Source organism: Oncorhynchus masou, chromosome 13 (genome assembly GCF_036934945.1).
Source record: "Oncorhynchus masou masou isolate Uvic2021 chromosome 13, UVic_Omas_1.1, whole genome shotgun sequence".
Taxonomy (NCBI): domain Eukaryota; kingdom Metazoa; phylum Chordata; class Actinopteri; order Salmoniformes; family Salmonidae; genus Oncorhynchus; species Oncorhynchus masou.
The window spans coordinates 3,683,512-3,710,537 of NC_088224.1; the positions used below are offsets into that span (position 1 = coordinate 3,683,512).

Here is a 27,026-nt window from a genome sequence, read left to right on the forward strand (position 1 = left end):
CATTTCCTGGATGCCAAGTCATCTTGGTTTTGCCTGAAGCTCACGTTAAAGGGCACGCACAGAGAAGATATTTGTATTTCTGGACACGTCAGAGTGTTTTCTTTCGAACAGTAGCAATTATATGCATAGTCGAGCATCTTTTTGTGACAAAATATCTTGTTTAAAACGGGAACGTTTTTCTTCCAAAAATGAAATAGCGCCACCATAAGTGTAAGAGGTTAACAAGGCTTTGTCAATAACTCGGTTTAACAAGGCTGTGTCGATAACTCAGTTTAACAAGGCTGTTTCGATAACTCAGTTTAACAAGGCTGTGTCAATAACTCAGTTTAACAAGGCTGTGTCAATAACTCAGTTTAACAAGGCTGTGTCAATAACTCGGTTTAACAAGGCTGTGTCAATAACTCAGTTTAACAAGGCTGTGTCAATAACTCAGTTTAACAAGGCTGTGTCAATAACTCAGTTTAACAAGGCTGTGTCGATAACTCAGTTTAACAAGGCTGTGTCGATAACTCAGTTTAACAAGGCTGTGTCGATAACTCAGTTTAACAAGGCTGTGTCAATAACTCGGTTTAACAAGGCTGTGTCAATAACTCAGTTTAACAAGGCTGTGTCGATAACTCAGTTTAACAAGGCTGTGTCGATAACTCAGTTTAACAAGGCTGTGTCGATAACTCGGTTTAACAAGGCTGTGTCGATAACTCAGTTTAACAAGGCTGTTTCGATAACTCAGTTTAACAAGGCTGTGTCGATAACTCAGTTTAACAAGGCTGTTTCGATAACTCAGTTTAACAAGGCTGTTTCGATAACTCAGTTTAACAAGGCTGTGTCGATAACTCAGTTTAACAAGGCTGTGTCAATAACTCAGTTTAACAAGGCTGTGTCGATAACTCAGTTTAACAAGGCTGTGTCGATAACTCAGTTTAACAAGGCTGTGTTGATAACTCAGTTTAACAAGGCTGTGTCAATAACTCAGTTTAACAAGGCTGTGTCGATAACTCAGTTTAACAAGGCTGTGTTGATAACTCAGTTTAACAAGGCTGTGTCAATAACTCAGTTTAACAAGGCTGTGTTGATAACTCAGTTTAACAAGGCTGTGTTGATAACTCAGTTTAACAAGGCTGTGTCAATAACTCAGTTTAACAAGGCTTTGTCTATAACTCAGTTTAACAAGAATGCATATCAAACGTTGTCATTCCAAGCTCTCGAAAGGTTGTTAATTTTGCTCTTCAACTAATGACCTCTTCCTTTATTTTGTCTTGCAGCAATGTGGACACTGACGAACTGTGTGGTAAGTTAGACTCGCATTTCATACAGCTTAATTGACTTTGATCAAATTTTATCATGACAACAACTACATATTAGTGAAGTAAACGTCAAAAAGTGATGCATTGTTTTGGCAGGAGTGCACTAGGTCAGATACATACTGTCTGTTTTGACAGGAGTGCACTAGGTCAGATACATACTGTCTGTTTTGACAGGAGTGCACTAGGTCAGATACATACTGTCTGTTTTGGCAGGAGTGCACTAGGTCAGATACATACTGTCTGTTTTGACAGGAGTGCACTAGGTCAGATACATACTGTCTGTTTTGGCAGGAGTGCACTAGTTCAGATACATACTGTGCCTGTTTTGGCAGGAGTGCACTAGGTCAGATACATACTGTCTGTTTTGACAGGAGTGCACTAGGTCAGATACATACTGTCTGTTTTGACAGGAGTGCACTAGACAGATACATACTGTCTGTTTTGACAGGAGTGCACTAGTTCAGATACATACTGTGCCTGTTTTGACAGGAGTGCACTAGGTCAGATACATACTGTCTGTTTTGACAGGAGTGCACTAGACAGATACATACTGTGCCTGTTTTGACAGGAGTGCACTAGGTCAGATACATACTGTCTGTTTTGACAGGAGTGCACTAGGTCAGATACATACTGTGTCTGTTTTGACAGGAGTGCACTAGGTCAGATACATACTGTCTGTTTTGACAGGAGTGCACTAGGTCAGATACATACTGTCTGTTTTGGCAGGAGTGCACTAGGTCAGATACATACTGTCTGTTTTGGCAGGAGTGCACTAGGTCAGATACATACTGTCTGTTTTGACAGGAGTGCACTAGGTCAGATACATACTGTCTGTTTTGGCAGGAGTGCACTAGTTCAGATACATACTGTGCCTGTTTTGACAGGAGTGCACTAGGTCAGATACATACTGTCTGTTTTGACAGGAGTGCACTAGGTCAGATACATACTGTCTGTTTTGACAGGAGTGCACTAGGTCAGATACATACTGTCTGTTTTGACAGGAGTGCACTAGGTCAGATACATACTGTGCCTGTTTTGACAGGAGTGCACTAGTTCAGATACATACTGTGCCTGTTTTGACAGGAGTGCACTAGGTCAGATACATACTGTCTGTTTTGACAGGAGTGCACTAGGTCAGATACATACTGTCTGTTTTGGCAGGAGTGCACTAGTTCAGATACATACTGTGCCTGTTTTGACAGGAGTGCACTAGTTCAGATACATACTGTCTGTTTTGACAGGAGTGCACTAGTTCAGATACATACTGTCTGTTTTGACAGGAGTGCACTAGGTCAGATACATACTGTCTGTTTTGACAGGAGTGCACTAGGTCAGATACATACTGTCTGTTTTGACAGGAGTGCACTAGTTCAGATACATACTGTCTGTTTTGACAGGAGTGCACTAGTTCAGATACATACTGTCTGTTTTGACAGGAGTGCACTAGGTCAGATACATACTGTCTGTTTTGACAGGAGTGCACTAGGTCAGATACATACTGTCTGTTTTGACAGGAGTGCACTAGTTCAGATACATACTGTCTGTTTTGACAGGAGTGCACTAGGTCAGATACATACTGTGCCTGTTTTGACAGGAGTGCACTAGACAGATACATACTGTCTGTTTTGACAGGAGTGCACTAGGTCAGATACATACTGTCTGTTTTGACAGGAGTGCACTAGGTCAGATACATACTGTGCCTGTTTTGACAGGAGTGCACTAGACAGATACATACTGTGCCTGTTTTGACAGGAGTGCACTAGGTCAGATACATACTGTCTGTTTTGACAGGAGTGCACTAGACAGATACATACTGTCTGTTTTGACAGGAGTGCACTAGGTCAGATACATACTGTGCCTGTTTTGACAGGAGTGCACTAGACAGATACATACTGTGCCTGTTTTGGCAGGAGTGCACTAGTTCAGATACATACTGTCTGTTTTGACAGGAGTGCACTAGGTCAGATACATACTGTGCCTGTTTTGACAGGAGTGCACTAGGTCAGATACATACTGTCTGTTTTGACAGGAGTGCACTAGGTCAGATACATACTGTCTGTTTTGACAGGAGTGCACTAGACAGATACATACTGTCTGTTTTGACAGGAGTGCACTAGGTCAGATACATACTGTCTGTTTTGACAGGAGTGCACTAGGTCAGATACATACTGTGCCTGTTTTGACAGGAGTGCACTAGACAGATACATACTGTGCCTGTTTTGGCAGGAGTGCACTAGTTCAGATACATACTGTCTGTTTTGGCAGGAGTGCACTAGGTCAGATACATACTGTGCCTGTTTTGACAGGAGTGCACTAGTTCAGATACATACTGTCTGTTTTGACAGGAGTGCACTAGTTCAGATACATACTGTCTGTTTTGACAGGAGTGCACTAGGTCAGATACATACTGTCTGTTTTGACAGGAGTGCACTAGGTCAGATACATACTGTCTGTTTTGACAGGAGTGCACTAGGTCAGATACATACTGTCTGTTTTGACAGGAGTGCACTAGGTCAGATACATACTGTCTGTTTTGGCAGGAGTGCACTAGGTCAGATACATACTGTGCCTGTTTTGACAGGAGTGCACTAGACAGATACATACTGTGCCTGTTTTGACAGGAGTGCACTAGGTCAGATACATACTGTGCCTGTTTTGACAGGAGTGCACTAGACAGATACATACTGTCTGTTTTGACAGGAGTGCACTAGTTCAGATACATACGGTGTCTGTTTTGACAGGAGTGCACTAGGTCAGATACATACTGTCTGTTTTGACAGTAGTGCACTAGTTCAGATACATACTGTGCCTGTTTTGACAGGAGTGCACTAGGTCAGATACATACTGTCTGTTTTGACAGGAGTGCACTAGTTCAGATACATACTGTCTGTTTTGACAGTAGTGCACTAGTTCAGATACATACTGTCTGTTTTGACAGTAGTGCACTAGACAGATACATACTGCCTGTTTTGACAGGAGTGCACTAGGTCAGATACATACTGTGCCTGTTTTGACAGGAGTGCACTAGTTCAGATACATACTGTGCCTGTTTTGACAGGAGTGCACTAGACAGATACATACTGTGCCTGTTTTGACAGGAGTGCACTAGGTCAGATACATACTGTGCCTGTTTTGACAGGAGTGCACTAGGTCAGATACATACTGTGCCTGTTTTGACAGGAGTGCACTAGTTCAGATACATACTGTCTGTTTTGACAGGAGTGCACTAGGTCAGATACATACTGTCTGTTTTGACAGGAGTGCACTAGGTCAGATACATACTGTCTGTTTTGGCAGGAGTGCACTAGGTCAGATACATACTGTCTGTTTTGACAGGAGTGCACTAGGTCAGATACATACTGTCTGTTTTGGCAGGAGTGCACTAGTTCAGATACATACTGTGCCTGTTTTGGCAGGAGTGCACTAGGTCAGATACATACTGTCTGTTTTGACAGGAGTGCACTAGGTCAGATACATACTGTCTGTTTTGACAGGAGTGCACTAGACAGATACATACTGTCTGTTTTGACAGGAGTGCACTAGTTCAGATACATACTGTGCCTGTTTTGACAGGAGTGCACTAGGTCAGATACATACTGTCTGTTTTGACAGGAGTGCACTAGGTCAGATACATACTGTGTCTGTTTTGACAGGAGTGCACTAGGTCAGATACATACTGTCTGTTTTGACAGGAGTGCACTAGGTCAGATACATACTGTCTGTTTTGACAGGAGTGCACTAGGTCAGATACATACTGTCTGTTTTGACAGGAGGAGTGCACTAGGTCAGATACATACTGTCTGTTTTGACAGGAGTGCACTAGGTCAGATACATACTGTCTGTTTTGACAGGAGTGCACTAGGTCAGATACATACTGTCTGTTTTGACAGGAGTGCACTAGTTCAGATACATACTGTGCCTGTTTTGACAGGAGTGCACTAGGTCAGATACATACTGTCTGTTTTGACAGGAGTGCACTAGGTCAGATACATACTGTCTGTTTTGACAGGAGTGCACTAGACAGATACATACTGTCTGTTTTGACAGGAGTGCACTAGACAGATACATACTGTGCCTGTTTTGACAGGAGTGCACTAGTTCAGATACATACTGCCTGTTTTGACAGGAGTGCACTAGGTCAGATACATACTGTGCTTGTTTTGACAGGAGTGCACTAGTTCAGATACATACTGCCTGTTTTGACAGGAGTGCACTAGGTCAGATACATACTGTGCCTGTTTTGACAGGAGTGCACTAGGTCAGATACATACTGTCTGTTTTGACAGGAGTGCACTAGGTCAGATACATACTGTGCCTGTTTTGACAGGAGTGCACTAGGTCAGATACATACTGTCTGTTTTGACAGGAGTGCACTAGGTCAGATACATACTGTCTGTTTTGACAGGAGTGCACTAGACAGATACATACTGTCTGTTTTGACAGGAGTGCACTAGGTCAGATACATACTGTGCCTGTTTTGACAGGAGTGCACTAGGTCAGATACATACTGTCTGTTTTGACAGGAGTGCACTAGTTCAGATACATACTGTCTGTTTTGACAGGAGTGCACTAGACAGATACATACTGTCTGTTTTGACAGGAGTGCACTAGGTCAGATACATACTGTCTGTTTTGACAGGAGTGCACTAGGTCAGATACATACTGTCTGTTTTGACAGGAGTGCACTAGGTCAGATACATACTGTCTGTTTTGACAGGAGTGCACTAGGTCAGATACATACTGTCTGTTTTGACAGGAGTGCACTAGTTCAGATACATACTGTCTGTTTTGACAGGAGTGCACTAGGTCAGATACATACTGTCTGTTTTGACAGGAGTGCACTAGGTCAGATACATACTGTGCCTGTTTTGACAGGAGTGCACTAGTTCAGATACATACTGTGCCTGTTTTGACAGGAGTGCACTAGGTCAGATACATACTGTGCCTGTTTTGACAGGAGTGCACTAGGTCAGATACATACTGTCTGTTTTGACAGGAGTGCACTAGGTCAGATACATACTGTCTGTTTTGACAGGAGTGCACTAGGTCAGATACATACTGTGCCTGTTTTGACAGGAGTGCACTAGGTCAGATACATACTGTGCCTGTTTTGACAGGAGTGCACTAGGTCAGATACATACTGTGTCTGTTTTGACAGGAGTGCACTAGGTCAGATACATACTGTGCCTGTTTTGACAGGAGTGCACTAGGTCAGATACATACTGTCTGTTTTGACAGGAGTGCACTAGGTCAGATACATACTGTCTGTTTTGACAGGAGTGCACTAGGTCAGATACATACTGTCTGTTTTGACAGGAGTGCACTAGGTCAGATACATACTGTGTCTGTTTTGACAGGAGTGCACTAGTTCAGATACATACTGTCTGTTTTGACAGGAGTGCACTAGGTCAGATACATACTGTCTGTTTTGACAGGAGTGCACTAGGTCAGATACATACTGTGCCTGTTTTGACAGGAGTGCACTAGGTCAGATACATACTGTCTGTTTTGACAGGAGTGCACTAGGTCAGATACATACTGTCTGTTTTGACAGGAGTGCACTAGTTCAGATACATACTGTGCCTGTTTTGACAGGAGTGCACTAGGTCAGATACATACTGTCTGTTTTGACAGGAGTGCACTAGGTCAGATACATACTGTGCCTGTTTTGACAGGAGTGCACTAGGTCAGATACATACTGTCTGTTTTGACAGGAGTGCACTAGGTCAGATACATACTGTCTGTTTTGACAGGAGTGCACTAGGTCAGATACATACTGTCTGTTTTGGCTTTGTCATTATGGGGGACTCTGTGTAGATATCAATTTTAGAATAAGTCTGTAACGTAACAAAATGTTGAAAAAGTCAAGGGGTCTGAATACTTTCCAAATGCACACATACATTCTCACATCATTCCCATTTAAACCAGTCAGTCCATCATACAGCCCGGAATACATTAAAAACACAGAGGACATTGATACATAAACTAACAACGACCGCTGTCCCCACTGCACTAGATAGATAAGTGCATATTCCGAGACGATGTACTTCTCATTTAGTAGTCCAACAGCACATGGAACGAATAAATGTTTAAACACGTTCTACTGGTCCATGAGCATTCTGAAGAGGGAAGCTTCTAGAACTGAGGGTGTAGAGGGAGGGGTCGCCAACGGCAGCCTGTGCCTTCCTTTTGGTTGCCTTGTGGAACAGACGGCTCAAATGTGCTTGTGGTCGACCAATTACTTTGCTGGCTGTGTTCACTATTCTGGTCTGTTTGCTTTTGCTCCTCACGCTCAGATTACCAGACTGTCATATTGATCCTCTCCACCAGCCCAGATTACCAGACTGTCATATTGATCCTCTCCACCAGCCCAGATTACCAGACTGTCATATTGATCCTCTCCACCAGCCCAGATTACCAGACTGTCATATTGATCCTCTCCACCAGCTCAGATTACCAGACTGTCATATTGATCCTCTCCACCAGCCCAGATTACCAGACTGTCATATTGGTCCTCTCCACCAGCCCAGATTACCAGACTGTCATATTGGTCCTCTCCACCAGCCCAGATTACCAGACTGTCATATTGATCCTCTCCACCAGCCCAGATTACCAGACTGTCATATTGATCCTCTCCACCAGCCCAGATTACCAGACTGTCATATTGATCCTCTCCACCAGCTCAGATTACCAGACTGTCATATTGATCCTCTCCACCAGCCCAGATTACCAGACTGTCATATTGATCCTCTCCACCAGCCCAGATTACCAGACTGTCATATTGATCCTCTCCACCAGCCCAGATTACCAGACTGTCATATTGATCCTCTCCACCAGCTCAGATTACCAGACAGTCATATTGATCCTCTCCACCAGCCCAGATTACCAGACTGTCATATTGATCCTCTCCACCAGCCCAGATTACCAGACTGTCATATTGATCCTCTCCACCAGCCCAGATTACCAGACTGTCATATTGATCCTCTCCACCAACCCAGATTACCAGACTGTCATATTGATCCTCTCCACCAGCCCAGATTACCAGACTGTCATATTGATCCTCTCCACCAGCTCAGATTACCAGACAGTCATATTGATCCTCTCCACCAGCCCAGATTACCAGACTGTCATATTGATCCTCTCCACCAGCCCAGATTACCAGACTGTCATATTGATCCTCTCCACCAGCCCAGATTACCAGACTGTCATATTGATCCTCTCCACCAGCTCAGATTACCAGACTGTCATATTGATCCTCTCCACCAGCCCAGATTACCAGACTGTCATATTGATCCTCTCCACCAGCTCAGATTACCAGACTGTCATATTGATCCTCTCCACCAGCTCAGATTACCAGACTGTCATATTGATCCTCTCCACCAGCCCAGATTACCAGACTGTCATATTGATCCTCTCCACCAGCTCAGATTACCAGACTGTCATATTGATCCTCTCCACCAGCTCAGATTACCAGACTGTCATATTGATCCTCTCCACCAGCCCAGATTACCAGACTGTCATATTGATCCTCTCCACCAGCTCAGATTACCAGACTGTCATATTGATCCTCTCCACCAGCTCAGATTACCAGACTGTCATATTGATCCTCTCCACCAGCCCAGATTACCAGACTGTCATATTGGTCCTCTCCACCAGCTCAGATTACCAGACTGTCATATTGATCCTCTCCACCAGCCCAGATTACCAGACTGTCATATTGATCCTCTCCACCAGCCCAGATTACCAGACTGTCATATTGATCCTCTCCACCAGCCCAGATTACCAGACTGTCATATTGATCTTCTCCACCAGCCCAGATTACCAGACTGTCATATTGATCCTCTCCACCAGCCCAGATTACCAGACTGTCATATTGATCCTCTCCACCAGCTCAGATTACCAGACTGTCATATTGATCCTCTCCACCAGCCCAGATTACCAGACTGTCATATTGATCCTCTCCACCAGCCCAGATTACCAGACTGTCATATTGATCCTCTCCACCAGCTCAGATTACCAGACTGTCATATTGATGCTCTCCACCAGCTCAGATTACCAGACTGTCATATTGAACGTGAGGGTCCTCTCCACCAAGCTGCTGTTCATCCTCCAGAACATCCTGCCAGAGCCATGTCATCCGCATACTTAAAGAGACTCACATTGTTTCCTTGGATCTTCTTCTCATTGGTGAAGATAGAGAGCAACAACGGTGAAAGGGCACATCCCTGGGGTGCCCCTGTGTTCTGGGTCAGTTTCATCAGAGAGGTGACGCACCCCTGGGGCCCCTCTGTGTTCAGGTCAGTTCATTAGAGAGGGGCCCTCTGTGTTCAGGTCAGTTCATGAGAGAGGGGCCCTGTTCATGAGGCCCCCCTGTGTTCAAGGTCAGTTCATCAGAGAGGGCCCCCATGTGTTCAGGGTCAGTTCATTAGAGAGGGGCCCTCTGTGTTCAGGGTCAGTTCATCAGAGTGGGGACGCACCTCTGGGGCCCCTCAGTGTTCAGGGTCAGTTCATAAGAGAGAGGCCCTGTTCATGAGGGCCCTCTGTGTTCAGGGTCAGTTCATCAGAGAGGGGCCCCTCTGTGTTCAGGTCAGTTCATTAGAGAGGGGCCCTCTGTGTTCAGGGTCAGTTCATCAGAGAGGGGCCCTCTGTGTTCAGGGTCAGTTCATTAGAGAGGGGCCCTCTGTGTTCAGGGTCAGTTCATCAGAGAGGGCCCTCTGTGTTCAGGTCAGTTCATTAGAGAGAGGCCCTGTTCATGAGGGCCCTCTGTGTTCAGGGTCAGTTCATCAGAGAGGGGCCCCTCTGTGTTCAGGTCAGTTCATTAGAGAGGGGCCCTCTGTGTTCAGGGTCAGTTCATCAGAGAGGGGCCCTCTGTGTTCAGGGTCAGTTCATTAGAGAGGGGCCCTCTGTGTTCAGGGTCAGTTCATCAGAGAGGGCCCTCTGTGTTCAGGGTCAGTTCATTAGAGAGGGGCCCTCTGTGTTCAGGGTCAGTTCATCAGAGAGGGCCCCTCTGTGTTCAGGTCAGTTCATCAGAGAGGGGCCCTCTGTGTTCAGGTCAGTTCATCAGAGAGGGCCCTCTGTGTTCAGGTCAGTTCATCAGAGAGGGGCCCTCTGTGTTCAGGGTCAGTTCATCAGAGAGGCCCCCCTGTGTTCAGGTCAGTTCATCAGAGAGGGGCCCTCTGTGTTCAGGTCAGTTCATCAGAGAGGCCCCTCTGTGTTCAGGGTCAGTTCATTAGAGAGGGGCCCTCTGTGTTCAGGTCAGTTCATCAGAGAGGGGCCCTCTGTGTTCAGGTCAGTTCATCAGAGAGGGGCCCTCTGTGTTCAGGTCAGTTCATCAGAGAGGCCCCTCTGTGTTCAGGTCAGTTCATCAGAGAGGGCCCTCTGTGTTCAGGTCAGTTCATCAGAGAGGGCCCTCTGTGTTCAGGTCAGTTCATTAGAGAGGGGCCCTCTGTGTTCAGGTCAGTTCATCAGAGAGGGGCCCTCTGTGTTCAGGTCAGTTCATCAGAGAGGGGCCCTCTGTGTTCAGGTCAGTTCATCAGAGAGGCCCCTCTGTGTTCAGGTCAGTTCATCAGAGAGGGCCCTCTGTGTTCAGGTCAGTTCATCAGAGAGGGGCCCTCTGTGTTCAGGTCAGTTCATTAGAGAGGGGCCCTCTGTGTTCAGGTCAGTTCATTAGAGAGGGGCCCTCTGTGTTCAGGTCAGTTCATCAGAGAGGGGCCCTCTGTGTTCAGGTCAGTTCATTAGAGAGGGGCCCTCTGTGTTCAGGTCAGTTCATTAGAGAGGGGCCCTCTGTGTTCAGGTCAGTTCATGAGAGAGGGCCCTCTGTGTTCAGGTCAGTTCATGAGAGAGGGCCCTCTGTGTTCAGGTCAGTTCATCAGAGAGGGGCCCCCTGTGTTCAGGTCAGTTCATCAGAGAGGGGCCCTCTGTGTTCAGGTCAGTTCATGAGAGAGGGGCCCTCTGTGTTCAGGTCAGTTCATCAGAGAGGGGCCCTCTGTGTTCAGGTCAGTTCATCAGAGAGGGGCCCTCTGTGTTCAGGTCAGTTCATCAGAGAGGGGCCCTCTGTGTTCAGGTCAGTTCATGAGAGAGGGGCCCCCTGTGTTCAGGTCAGTTCATCAGAGAGGGGCCCTCTGTGTTCAGGTCAGTTCATCAGAGAGGGGCCCTCTGTGTTCAGGTCAGTTCATTAGAGAGGGGCCCTCTGTGTTCAGGTCAGTTCATTAGAGAGGGGCCCTCTGTGTTCAGGGTCAGTTCATGAGAGAGGGGCCCTCTGTGTTCAGGGTCAGTTCATGAGAGAGGGGCCCTCTGTGTTCAGGTCAGTTCATTAGAGAGGGGCCCTGTTCATGAGGGCCCTCTGTGTTCAGGTCAGTTCATGAGGACCCTCTGTGGCCGGTCAGTTAAAGTCCTTGATCCAAGCTGCCAGGCCTCCTTTGACGTTCAGGTCCAGTAGTCGTTTCAGCAGTGTGTGGATTTGCATTGTATTGAAATAACTCAAATCAATAAATAAAATGTGATGATATGATTTAGTATGTTGAAGGGGACTAGCCACCATGTTCTCCAAGGTCAGGGTAGCATCCTCAGTCCCCCAGCATGTTGAAGGGGACTAGCCACCATGTTCTCCAAGGTCAGGGTAGCATCCTCAGTCCCCCAGCATGTTGAAGGTGACTAGCCACCATGTACTCCAAGGTCAGGGTAGCATCCTCAGTCCCCCTCTGTGATATGATGTAGCATGTTGAAGGGGACTAGCCACCATGTTCTCCAAGGTCAGGGTAGCATCCTCAGTCCCCCAGCATGTTGAAGGGGACTAGCCACCATGTTCTCCAAGGTCAGGGTAGCATCCTCAGTCCCCCAGCATGTTGAAGGTGACTAGCCACCATGTACTCCAAGGTCAGGGTAGCATCCTCAGTCCCCCTCTGTGATATGATGTAGCATGTTGAAGGGGACTAGCCACCATGTTCTCCAAGGTCAGGGTAGCATCCTCAGTCCCCCAGCATGTTGAAGGGGACTAGCTACCATGTTCTCCAAGGTCAGGGTAGCATCCTCAGTCCCCCTCTGTGATATGATATAGCATGTTGAAGGGGACTAGCCACCATGTTCTCCAAGGTCAGGGTAGCATCCTCAGTCCCCCAGCATGTTGAAGGGGACTAGCCACCATGTTCTCCAAGGTCAGGGTAGCATCCTCAGTCCCCCTCTGTGATATGATATAGCATGTTGAAGGGGACTAGCCACCATGTTCTCCAAGGTCAGGGTAGCATCCTCAGTCCCCCAGCATGTTGAAGGGGACTAGCCACCATGTTCTCCAAGGTCAGGGTAGCATCCTCAGTCCCCCAGCATGTTGAAGGGGACTAGCCACCATGTTCTCCAAGGTCAGGGTAGCATCCTCAGTCCCCCAGCATGTTGAAGGGGACTAGCCACCATGTTCTCCAAGGTCAGGGTAGCATCCTCAGCCCCCCAGCATGTTGAAGGTGACTAGCCACCATGTTCTCCAAGGTCAGGGTAGCATCCTCAGTCCCCCAGCATGTTGAAGGGGACTAGCCACTATGTTCTCCAAGGTCAGGGTAGCATCCTCAGTCCCCCTCTGTGATATGATATAGCATGTTGAAGGGGACTAGCCACCATGTCCTCCAAGGTCAGGGTAGCATCCTCAGTCCCCCAGCATGTTGAAGGGGACTAGCCACCATGTTCTCCAAGGTCAGGGTAGTATCCTCAGTCCCCCTCTGTGATATGATGTAGCATGTTGAAGGGGACTAGCCACTATGTTCTCCAAGGTCAGGGTAGCATCCTCAGTCCCCTCTGTGATATGATATAGCATGTTGAAGGGGGCTGGCTAGCCACTATGTTCTCCAAGGTCAGGGTAGCATCCTCAGTCCCCCAGCATGTTGAAGGGGACTAGCCACTATGTTCTCCAAGGTCAGGGTAGCATCCTCAGTCCCCCAGCATGTTGAAGGGGACTAGCTACCATGTTCTCCAAGGTCAGGGTAGCATCCTCAGTCCCCCAGCATGTTGAAGGGGACTAGCCACCATGTTCTCCAAGGTCAGGGTAGCATCCTCAGTCCCCCTCTGTGATATGATGTAGCATGTTGAAGGGGACTAGCCACCATGTTCTCCAAGGTCAGGGTAGCATCCTCAGTCCCCCAGCATGTTGAAGGGGACTAGCCACCATGTTCTCCAAGGTCAGGGTAGTATCCTCAGTCCCCCTCTGTGATATGATGTAGCATGTTGAAGGGGACTAGCCACTATGTTCTCCAAGGTCAGGGTAGCATCCTCAGTCCCCCAGCATGTTGAAGGGGACTAGCCACCATGTTCTCCAAGGTCAGGGTAGCATCCTCAGTCCCCCAGCATGTTGAAGGGGACTAGCCACCATGTTCTCCAAGGTCAGGGTAGCATCCTCAGTCCCCCAGCATGTTGAAGGGGACTAGCCACCATGTTCTCCAAGGTCAGGGTAGCATCCTCAGCCCCCCAGCATGTTGAAGGTGACTAGCCACCATGTTCTCCAAGGTCAGGGTAGCATCCTCAGTCCCCCAGCATGTTGAAGGGGACTAGCCACCATGTTCTCCAAGGTCAGGGTAGCATCCTCAGTCCCCCAGCATGTTGAAGGGGACTAGCCACTATGTTCTCCAAGGTCAGGGTAGCATCCTCAGTCCCCCTCTGTGATATGATATAGCATGTTGAAGGGGACTAGCCACCATGTCCTCCAAGGTCAGGGTAGCATCCTCAGTCCCCCAGCATGTTGAAGGGGACTAGCCACCATGTTCTCCAAGGTCAGGGTAGTATCCTCAGTCCCCCTCTGTGATATGATGTAGCATGTTGAAGGGGACTAGCCACTATGTTCTCCAAGGTCAGGGTAGCATCCTCAGTCCCCTCTGTGATATGATATAGCATGTTGAAGGGGGCTGGCTAGCCACTATGTTCTCCAAGGTCAGGGTAGCATCCTCAGTCCCCCAGCATGTTGAAGGGGACTAGCCACTATGTTCTCCAAGGTCAGGGTAGCATCCTCAGTCCCCCAGCATGTTGAAGGGGACTAGCTACCATGTTCTCCAAGGTCAGGGTAGCATCCTCAGTCCCCCAGCATGTTGAAGGGGACTAGCCACCATGTTCTCCAAGGTCAGGGTAGCATCCTCAGTCCCCCTCTGTGATATGATGTAGCATGTTGAAGGGGACTAGCCACCATGTTCTCCAAGGTCAGGGTAGCATCCTCAGTCCCCCAGCATGTTGAAGGGGACTAGCCACCATGTTCTCCAAGGTCAGGGTAGTATCCTCAGTCCCCCTCTGTGATATGATGTAGCATGTTGAAGGGGACTAGCCACTATGTTCTCCAAGGTCAGGGTAGCATCCTCAGTCCCCTCTGTGATATGATATAGCATGTTGAAGGGGGCTAGCCACCATGTTCTCCAAGGTCAGGGTAGCATCCTCAGTCCCCCTCTGTGATATGATATAGCATGTTGAAGGTGACTAGCCACCATGTTCTCCAAGGTCAGGGTAGCATCCTCAGTCCCCTCTGTGATATGATGTAGCATGTTGAAGGGGGCTAGCCACCATGTTCTCCAATGTCAGGGTAGCATCCTCAGTCCCCCTCTGTGATATGATGTAGCATGTTGAAGGGGGCTAGCCACCATGTTCACCAAGGTCAGGGTAGGATCTTCTTAGGCACCGGTACGATGGTCGACGCCTTCCAGGAGTCTGTACAGGTGCTCAGCAGGAAGTTAAAACAGTTGTGAGAAGACGCCCTTGAGCTGTTCAGCCCCGTAGTCCGTCTGGAGCTTTGTGTTGCTTAATATTTGACAAGCATGAGGCCATTTTGTTCTCTGTTATCTGGGAAGGAGATGATTTGAGGGGATGCTGTCACATATTCGTTTTTTGTTCGTCTTTAAAATCGGCGGTGTCAAATTACAGTTAATGTTGTTTCCAGAGGATGAACAGAGGATGAACAGTCTGAAATGTTATTGTTCTCTTTTCCTTTCTTTCTCATCATTGCATTAAGCCCCTCCCATGCTTGTCTTGGATTGGCTGGACAGAACCTCTGCTTTCCATATTTTTTGTTGGGAAACACACTCAGTATCCTCCCAGATCTGGAAGTATGATGTAATGCTGTCTGTCAACTAGTGGGGATCCGTTCACCAATCAAAGTATACCTCCCCAGGCTGTGACCTCACCTCCCCAGGCTGTGACCTCACCTCCCCAGGCTGTGACCTCACCTCCCCAGGCTGTGACCTCACCTCCCCAGGCTGTGACCTCACCTCCTCAGGCTGTGACCTCACCTCCCCAGGTTGTGACCTCACCTCCCCAGGCTGTGACCTCACCTCCCCAGGCTGTGACCTCACCTCCCCAGGTTGTGACCTCACCTCCCCAGGCTGTGACCTCACCTCCCCAGGCTGTGACATCACCTCCCCAGGCTGTGACCTCACCTCCCCAGGCTGTGACCTCACCTCCCCAGGCTGTGACCTCACCTCCCCAGGCTATGACATCACCTCCCCAGGCTGTGACCTCACCTCCCCAGGCTGTGACCTCACCTCCCCAGGCTGTGACCTCACCTCCCCAGGCTGTGACCTCACCTCCCCAGGCTGTGACCTCACCTCCCCAGGCTGTGATCTCACCTCCCCAGGCTGTGACCTCACCTCCCCAGGCTGTGACCTCACCTCCCCAGGCTGTGACCTCACCTCCCCAGGCTGTGACCTCACCTCCCCAGGCTGTGACCTCACCTCCCCAGGCTGTGACCTCACCTCCTCAGGCTGTGACATCACCTCCCCAGGTTGTGACCTCACCTCCCCAGGCTGTGACCTCACCTCCCCAGGCTGTGACCTCACCTCCCCAGGCTGTGACCTCACCTCCCCAGGCTGTGACCTCACCTCCCCAGGCTGTGATCTCACCTCCCCAGGCTGTGACCTCACCTCCCCAGGCTGTGACCTCACCTCCCAGGCTGTGACCTCACCTCCCCAGGTTGTGACCTCACCTCCCCAGGTTGTGACCTCACCTCCCCAGGCTGTGACCTCACCTCCCCAGGCTGTGACATCACCTCCCCAGGCTGTGACCTCACCTCCCCAGGCTGTGACCTCACCTCCCCAGGCTGACGTCACCTCCCCAGGTTGTGACCTCACCTCCCCAGGCTGTGATCTCACCTCCCCAGGCTGTGACCTCACCTCCCCAGGCTGTGACCTCACCTCCCCAGGCTGTGACCTCACCTCCCCAGGCTGTGACCTCACCTCCCCAGGCTGTGACCTCACCTCCTCAGGTTGTGACCTCACCTCCCCAGGCTGTGACCTCACCTCCCCAGGCTGTGACCTCACCTCCCCAGGCTGTGACCTCACCTCCTCAGGCTGTGACATCACCTCCCCAGGCTGTGACCTCACCTCCCCAGGCTGTGACCTCACCTCCCCAGGCTGTGACCTCACCTCCCCAGGCTGTGATCTCACCTCCCCAGGCTGTGACCTCACCTCCTCAGGCTGTGACATCACCTCCCCAGGTTGTGACATCACCTCCCCAGGCTGTGACCTCACCTCCCCAGGCTGTGACCTCACCTCCTCAGGCTGTGACATCACCTCCCCAGGTTGTGACCTCACCTCCCCAGGCTGTGACCTCACCTCCCCAGGCTGTGAACTCACCTCCCCAGGCTGTGACCTCACCTCCCCAGGCTGTGACCTCACCTCCCCAGGCTATGACATCACCTCCCCAGGCTGTGACCTCACCTCCCCAGGCTGTGACCTCACCTCCCCAGGCTGTGACCTCACCTCCCCAGGCTGTGACCTCACCTCCCCAGGCTGTGACCTCACCTCCCCAGGCTGTGACCTCACCTCCCCAGGCTGTGACCTCACCTCCCCAGGTTGTGACCTCACCTCCCCAGGCTGTGACCTCACCTCCCCAGGCTGTGACCTCACCTCCCCAGGCTGTGACCTCACCTCCCCAGGCTGTGACCTCACCTCCCCAGGCTATGACATCACCTCCCCAGGCTGTGACCTCACCTCCCCAGGCTGTGACCTCACCTCCCCAGGCTGTGACCTCACCTCCCCAGGCTGTGACCTCACCTCCCCAGGTTGTGACCTCACCTCCCCAGGCTGTGACCTCACCTCCCCAGGCTGTGACCTCACCTCCCCAGGCTGTGACCTCACCTCCCCAGGCTGTGACCTCACCTCCCCAGGCTGTGACCTCACCTCCTCAGGCTGTGACATCACCTCCCCAGGCTGTGACCTCACCTCCCCAGGCTGTGACCTCACCTCCCCAGGCTGTGACCTCACCTCCCCAGGCTGTGACCTCACCTCCCCAGGCTGTGACCTCACCTCCCCAGGCTGTGACCTCACCTCCCCAGGCTGTGACCTCACCTCCCCAGGTTGTGACCTCACCTCCCCAGGCTGACGTCACCTCCCCAGGCTGTGACCTCACCTCCCCAGGCTGTGACCTCACCTCCCCAGGCTGTGACCTCACCTCCTCAGGCTGTGACATCACCTCCCCAGGCTGTGACCTCACCTCCTCAGGCTGTGACCTCACCTCCCCAGGCTGTGACCTCACCTCCCCAGGCTGTGACCTCACCTCCCCAGGCTGTGACCTCACCTCCCCAGGTTGTGACCTCACCTCCCCAGGCTGACGTCACCTCCCCAGGCTGTGACCTCACCTCCCCAGGCTGTGACCTCACCTCCCCAGGCTATGACATCACCTCCCCAGGCTGTGACCTCACCTCCCCAGGCTGTGACCTCACCTCCCCAGGCTGTGACCTCACCTCCCCAGGCTGTGACCTCACCTCCCCAGGCTGTGACCTCACCTCCCCAGGCTGTGACCTCACCTCCCCAGGCTGTGACCTCACCTCCCCAGGCTATGACATCACCTCCCCAGGCTGTGACCTCACCTCCCCAGGCTGTGACCTCACCTCCCCAGGCTGTGACCTCACCTCCCCAGGCTGTGACCTCACCTCCCCAGGCTGTGACCTCACCTCCCCAGGCTGTGACATCACCTCCCCAGGCTGTGACCTCACCTCCCCAGGCTGTGACCTCACCTCCCCAGGCTGTGACCTCACCTCCCCAGGCTGTGACGTCAAAGCAGTCCTTGTGCTCCTCCCTACTGTCCTCTATCCCATACCTGAATGGATTTCTCTACACGCTTTCACGTTTCACCTGCTGGAGATGGAAAACGTTATGGTCTGATTTCACGATGGGGTGCTCTGCAGACTGCCTTGTATCCTCTACGTTGCCATGACGCTTGTCCAGGATGCAAGTTGAGCGAGTTGGACAGGTGACGTACTGTTTCAGAGTGGGGAGAGCGTATTAAAATCCCCAAGCACAAATACTGTCTGGTCAGTTGATCGTGAAAGGGATTGAACCCGTCTGTAATCCTGTTAGCTGCTTCCTTATTGGTCCAGGCACATGGACCAGAATAATGGAAGTGTATCCAGATAGAATGGCCTGAATGATACACAGAGAATCTCACAGTCTCTGGTGCCCACTTGTTCGATCACAGGACACTGCTTGGCCCAAGTATTATCTACAAAGATACATAGCCCCCCCCCCGCCCCTGCCTCCACCTATTGATTTATGTGACGTTGCTTCGTCTCGAGCTGCTCTAATGACAGTGTACCAAGTCAATGGTTTCTGTAAAGCAGGTTACATCAGGTCTCCTTAAGTCCTCTTCAGGTAACTCCTCCAGTTCCTTAAGTCCTCTTCAGGTAACTCCTCCAGTTCCTTAAGTCCTCTTCAGGTAACTCCTCCAGTTCCTTAAGTCCTCTTCAGGTAACTCCTCCAGTTCCTTAAGTCCTCTTCAGGTAACTCCTCCAGTTCCTTAAGTCCTCTTCAGGTAACTCCTCCAGTTCCTTAAGTCCTCTTCAGGTAACTCCTCCAGTTCCTTAAGTCCTCTTCAGGTAACTCCTCCAGTTCCTTATGTAGTGACAGTTCCCAGGCAGATCCCTGGAGCAGGTGACGACTTCCTGCCTCCGTAGTTCCTGACACTGCCTCTTGAGCCTCGCTTCTTCTTAGCTTCTCTTTTTGACTTTTGTATTCTGTTCTACAGTATTCTGTTCTACTGTATTCTGTTCTACTGTATTCTGTTCTACTGTATTCTGTTCTACTGTATTCTATTCTACTGCATTATGTTCTACTGTATTCTGTTCTACTGTATTCTGTTCTACTGTATTCTGTTCTACAGTATTCTATTCTACTGCATTCTGTTCTACTGTATTCTATTCTACTGTATTCTGTTCTACTGTATTCTGTTCTACTGTATTCTATTCTACTGTATTATGTTCTACTGCATTCTGTTCTACCGTATTCTGTTCTACTGTATTCTGTTCTACTGTATTCCATTCTACTGTATTATATTCTACTGTATTCTGTTCTACTGTATTCTGTTCTACAGTATTCTGTTCTACTGTATTCTATTCTACTGTATTCTGTTCTACAGTATTCTGTTCTACTGTATTATGTTCTACTGTATTCTATTCTACTGTATTATGTTCTACTGTATTGTGTTCTACTGTATTCTATTCTACTGTATTATGTTCTACTGTATTATGTTCTACTGTATTCTGTTCTACTGTATTCTGTTCTACTGTATTCTATTCTACTGTATTCTGTTCTACAGTATTCTGTTCTACTGTATTCTGTTCTACTGTATTATGTTCTACTGTATTCTGTTCTACTGTATTCTATTCTACTGTATTCTATTCTACTGTATTCTGTTCTACTGTATTATGTTCTACTGTATTATGTTCTACTGTATTATGTTCTACTGTATTCTATTCTACTGTATTCTGTTCTACTGTATTCTATTCTACTGTATTCTATTCTACTGTATTCTATTCTACTGTATTCTATTCTACTGTATTCTATTCTATGTGCCTTAGTCGATGCTGCTCGTCCTAATATTAATATATCCTTAATTCCATTTCTTTACTTTAGATTTGTGTGTATTGTTGTGAAATTGTTAGATATTACTGCACTGTCGGAGCTAGAATCACAAGTATTTCGCTGCACCTGCAATAACATCGGCTAAGCACGTGTATGTGACCAATAAAAATTGATTTGATTTGAGCAGAAACTCGGGGGAGTAGGTAATCGTGATTAACTCACTGAATCCATACAACCTCCGGTAGTAATTATACACTTTTCCGCATATTACAGCGATTGGGATTAAGGTCGTCACACACTTGTATTTATTATGGATCCCATTAGTTATTGCCAAGGCAGCAGCTACTCTTCCTGGGGTTTATTATGGATCCCCATTAGTTCCTGCCAAGGCAGCAGCTACTCTTCCTGGGGTTTATTATGGATCCACATTAGTTCCTGCCAAGGCAGCAGCTACTCTTCCTGGGGTTTATTATGGATCCCCATTAGTTCCTGCCAAGGCAGCAGCTACTCTTCCTGAGGTTTATTTTGGATCCCCATTAGTTCCTGTCAAGGCAGCAGCTACTCTTCCTGAGGTTTATTATGGATCCCCATTAGTTCCAGCCAAGGCAGCAGCTACTCTTCCTGGTGTTTATTATGGATCCCCATTAGTTCCTGCCAAGGCAGCAGCTACTCTTCCTGAGGTTTATTTTGGATCCCCATTAGTTCCTGTCAAGGCAGCAGCTACTCTTCCTGAGGTTTATTATGGATCCCCATTAGTTCCAGCCAAGGCAGCAGCTACTCTTCCTGGGGTTTATTATGGATCCCCATTAGTTCCTGCCAAGGCAGCAGCTACTCTTCCTGGGGTTTATTATGGGTCCCCATTAGTTCCTATCAAGGCAGCAGCTACTCTTCCTGGGGTTTATTATGGATCCCCATTAGTTCCTGCCAAGGCAGCAGCTACTCTTCCTGGGGTTTATTATGGATCTGGATAATGTTGGAGAGGCTTCATTAAATAACACCCTCTGTGTTCTGTTAGACAGGTAACTCTTTAAAACCATAACACATATGTTTTTCCAGCAGCAGACTATGATCGATAATGTCAAAAGCTGCACTGAAGTCTAGCAAGACGCGAACAATCCACTTTCTAACTTGCAACGTATTTAGACAAAATAAATAAAATTTGAACGATATAACTATAAACAAACAAACAATTCACGCAAGTTAGCTCAGAGTCTGGCAGTTGGGTGTCAGGTGAGCAGTGCCATGCCTGGGTGTCAAGTTAGCTCAGAGTCTGGCAGTAGTGCCACGCCTGGGTGTCAGGTGAGCTCAGGATCTGGCAGCAGTGCCACGCCTGGGTGTCAAGTGAGCTCAGGATCTGGCAGCACACTAAACACCTGAGGTTCCTGTCAAACACACTATACACACTATACATACACACTATACATACACACTGTACATACACACTGTACATACACACTATACATACACACTGTACATACACACTATACATATACACTGTACATACACACTATACATACACACTGTACATACACACTATACATACACACTATACATACACACTATACATACACACTGTACATACACACTATACATACACACTGTACATACACACTATACATATACACTGTACATACACACTATACATACACACTGTACATACACACTATACATACACACTATACATACACACTATACATACACACTGTACATACACACTGTACATACACACTATACATACACACTGTACATACACACTGTACATACACACTGTACATACACACTATACATACACACTATACATACTACACACTATACATACACACTATACATATACACTGTACATACACACTATACATACACACTGTACATACACACTATACATACACACTGTACATACACACTGTACATACAAACTATACATACACACTATACATACTACACACTATACATACACACTATACATACACACTATACATACACACTGTACATACACACTGTACATACACACTGTACATACACACTATACATACACACTATACATACTACACACTATACATACACACTATACATACACACTATACATACACACTGTACATACACACTATACATACACACTATACATACTACACACTATACATACACACTATACATACACACTATACATACACACTGTACATACACACTATACATACACACTGTACATACACACTATACTACACACTATACATACACACTATACATACACACTATACATACACACTGTACATACACACTATACATACACACTGTACATACACACTGTACATACACACTGTACATACACACTATACATACACACTATACATACTACACACTATACATACACACAATACATACACACTATACATACACACTGTACATACACACTATACATACACACTATACATACTACACACTATACATACACACTATACATACACACTATACATACACACTGTACATACACACTATACATACACACTATACATACTACACACTATACATACACACTATACATACACACTGTACATACACACTATACATACACACTGTACATACACACTATACATACACACTGTACATACACACTGTACATACAAACTATACATACACACTGTACATACACACTATACATACACACTGTACATACACACTGTACATACAAACTATACATACACACTGTACATACACACTGTACATACACACTGTACATACACACTATACATACACACTATACATACTACACACTATACATACACACTATACATACTACACACTATACATACACACTGTACATACTACACACTATACATACACACTATACATACTACACACTGTACATACACACTATACATACACACTGTACATACACACTATACATACACACTATACATACACACTGTACATACACACTGTACATACACACTGTACATACACACTATACATACACACTGTACATACACACTATACATACACACTATACATACACACTGTACATACACACTGTACATACACACTGTACATACACACTATACATACACACTATACATACACACTATACATACACACTATACATACACACTATGCATATATATGAGTGTCTGCTAAATGGTGTATTTTCTCTGTCTGTCTGTCTCTCTCTCTCTCTCTGTCTGTCTGTCTGTCTGTCTGTCTGTCTGTCTGTCTGTCTGTCTGTCTGTCTGTCTGTCTGTCTGTGTTTAAAGAGTACTTCTCCCAGCACCTTGGTGAATACGAGAAGGTCCTGGCAGCTCTGGAGGACCTCAACATGACAATACTGAAGGCTATGGGCAAGACCAAGAAGGTAGGTCAACTCTAGGACTCTACTGGACACCTGACATTTACATCTGGAGAAGTAGTTATGGACAACAGACATATACAAGTCAAATGTACAATGTGGACCAGAGGATGTTCCCAAAGCCTCGATGATAAAAAAAGGGTGATTTTGTTCAAAGAAAATACATACAGTATATTTCCTTTCATACAAACTCCTATGTTAAAAGCCTGTTTTCTCCAATAACAACATATCAAATTACTGAGGAACAGAGGAACAGACAGAGGGACACACATGTGTATTGCGGGGGGGACAGACAGGTATATTGAGGGGAGACAGACAGGTATATTGAAGGGTTGGACAGACAGGTATATTGAGGGGAGACAGACAGGTATATTGAGCGGGGCCAGACAGGTATATTGAGGGGAGACAGACAGGTATATTGAGGAGAGACAGACAGGTATATTGAGCGGGGCCAGACAGGTATATTGAGCGGGGCCAGACAGGTATATTGAGGAGAGACAGACAGGTATATTGAGCGGGGCCAGACAGGTATATTGAGGGGAGACAGACAGGTATATTGAGGAGAGACAGACAGGTATATTGAGCGGGGCCAGACAGGTATATTGAGCGGGGCCAGACAGGTATATTGAGGAGAGACAGACAGGTATATTGAGCGGGGCCAGACAGGTATATTGAGGGGAGACAGACAGGTATATTGAGGAGAGACAGACAGGTATATTGAGCGGGACCAGACATGTATATTGAGCGGGGCCAGGCAGGTATATTGAGGAGAGACAGACAGGTATATTGAGGGGAGGGACAGACAGGTATATTGAGCGGGGCCAGGCAGGTATATTGAGGGGAAACAGACAGGTATATTGAGGGGAGACAGACAGGTATATTGAAGGGTTGGACAGACAGGTATATTGAAGGGTTGGACAGACAGGTATATTGAGCGGGGCCAGACATGTATATTGAAGGGTTGGACAGGCAGGTATATTGAGGAGATACAGACTGGTATATTGAGGGGAGGGACAGACAGGTATATTGAGGGGATACAGACAGGTATATTGAAGGGTTGGACAGACAGGTATATTGAAGGGTTGGACAGACAGGTATATTGAGGAGAGACAGACAGGTATATTGAGCGGGGCCAGACATGTATATTGAAGGGTTGGACAGGCAGGTATATTGAGGAGATACAGACTGGTATATTGAGGGGAGGGACAGACAGGTATATTGAGGGGATACAGACAGGTATATTGAAGGGTTGGACAGACAGGTATATTGAGGAGAGACAGACAGGTATATTGAGCGGGGCCAGACAGGTATATTGAGCGGGGCCAGACAGGTATATTGAGGAGAGACAGACAGGTATATTGAGGGGAGACAGACAGGTATATTGAGCGGGGCCAGACAGGTATATTGAGGGGAGACAGACAGGTATATTGAGGAGAGACAGACAGGTATATTGAGCGGGGCCAGACAGGTATATTGAGGGGAGACAGACAGGTATATTGAGGGGAAACAGACAGATATATTGAGTGGAGACAGACAGGTATATTGAAGGGTTGGACAGACAGGTATATTGAAGGGTTGGACAGACAGGTATATTGAGGGGAGTGACAGACAGGTATATTGAGGGGAGTGACAGACAGGTATATTGAGTGGAGGGACAGACAGGTATATTGATGGGAGACAGACAGGTATATTGAGGGGAGGGACAGACAGGTATATTGAGGGGAGTGACAGACAGGTATATTGAGTGGAGGGACAGACATGTATATTGATGGGAGACAGACAGGTATATTGAGGGGAGGGACAGACTGGTATTTGCAGAAGAGGGACAGACAGGTGTATTGAGGGGAGACAGACAGGTATATTGAGGGTAGGGACAGACTGGTGTATTGAGGGGAGACAGACAGGTATATTGAGGGGAGACAGACAGGTATATTGAGGGGAGGGACAGACTGGTGTATTGAGGGGAGACAGACAGGTATATTGAGGGGAGGGACAGACTGGTATTTGCAGAGGAGGGACAGACAGGTGTATTGAGGGGAGACAGACAGGTATATTGAGGGGAGACAGACAGGTATATTGAGGGGAGACAGACAGGTATATTGAGGGGAGACAGACAGGTATATTGAGGGGAGGGATAGACTGGTGTATTGAGGGGAGACAGACAGTTATATTAGAAGATAGAGGATATATTAGAGGATAGAGGGTAGGGTTTAGAGGATAGGGGTTAGAGGATAGGGGTTAGATGATAGAGGGTAGGGGTTAGAGGATAGGGGTTAGAGGAGAGAGGGTAGGGTTTAGAGGATAGGGGTTAGAGGATAGGGGTTAGATGATAGAGGGTAGGGGTTAGAGGATAGAGGGTAGGGTTTAGAGGATAGAGGATAGGGTTTAGAGGATAGGGGTTAGGGTTTAGAGGATAGGGGTTAGAGGATAGGGGTTAGATGATAGAGGGTAGGGTTTAGAGGATAGGGGTTAGGGTTTAGAGGATAGGGGTTAGAGGATAGGGGTTAGAGGATAGAGAGTAGTGGTTAGATGATAGGGGTTAGAGGATAGGGGTTAGAGGAGAGAGGGTAGGGTTTAGAGGATAGGGGTTAGATGATAGAGGGTAGGGGTTAGAGGATAGATGATAGAGGGTAGGGGTTAGAGGGTAGGGTTTAGAGGATAGGGTTTAGAGGATAGAGTAATAATAATAATAATAATATATCCCATTTAGCAGACGCTTTTGTCCAAAGCGACTTACAAGTCGGCTGGGGCCACTACTTTTACATATGGGTGGGCCCAGCGGGAATCGAACCCACGACGCTTGGCGTTGCAAGCGCCATGCTCTACCGACTGAGCCACACAGGACCATATAGAGGATAGGGTTTATAGAGGATAGGGTTTAGAGGATAGGGGTTAGAGGAGAGAGGGTAGGGTTTAGAGGATAGGGGTTCGGGGATAGGGGTTAGATGATAGGGTTTAGAGGATAGGGGTTAGAGGATAGGGGTTAGATGATAGAGGGTAGGGGTTAGAGGATAGAGGGTAGGGTTTAGAGGATAGGGGTTAGAGGATATAGAGTAGGGTTTAGAGGATAGGGGTTCGGGGATAGGGGTTAGAAGATAGGGGTTAGAGGATATAGAGTAGGGTTTAGAGGATAGAGGATAGGGTTTAGAGGATAGGGGTTAGGGGATAGGGGTTAGAGGATAGGGTTTAGAGGATAGGGGTTAGGGGATAGGGGTTAGAAGATAGGGGTTAGAGGATAGAGGGTAGGGTTTAGAGGATAGAGGATAGGGTTTAGAGGATAGGGGTTAGGGGATAGGGGTTAGAGGATAGGGTTTAGAGGATAGGGGTTCGAGGATAGGGGTTAGACGATAGGGGTTAGATGATAGGGGTTAGAGGATAGGGGTTAGAGGATAGGGGATAGAGGATAGGGGTTAGAGGATAGGGGTTAGAGGATAGGGGTTAGAGGATATGGGTTTAGAGGATAGGGGTTAGAAGATAGGGGTTAGAGGATATGGGTTTAGAGGATAGGGGTTAGAAGATAGACGATAGGGGTTAGAGGATAGGGGTTAGAAGATAGGGGTTAGGGGATAGGGGTGA

General features: G+C 47.8%; 1 protein-coding gene across 1 annotated transcript in view; it reads left to right on the top strand.

The window, feature by feature from the left end:
• necab1 (N-terminal EF-hand calcium binding protein 1) overlaps positions 1-27,026 on the top strand; it is a 162,638-nt gene that overhangs the window by 92,242 nt on the left and 43,370 nt on the right. The window contains exons 4-5 of the mRNA XM_064982557.1: positions 1,263-1,288; positions 23,359-23,456. Of these exons, the coding sequence (XP_064838629.1) occupies positions 1,263-1,288; positions 23,359-23,456 (124 nt within the window). The remainder of the gene's footprint in view (positions 1-1,262; positions 1,289-23,358; positions 23,457-27,026) is intronic.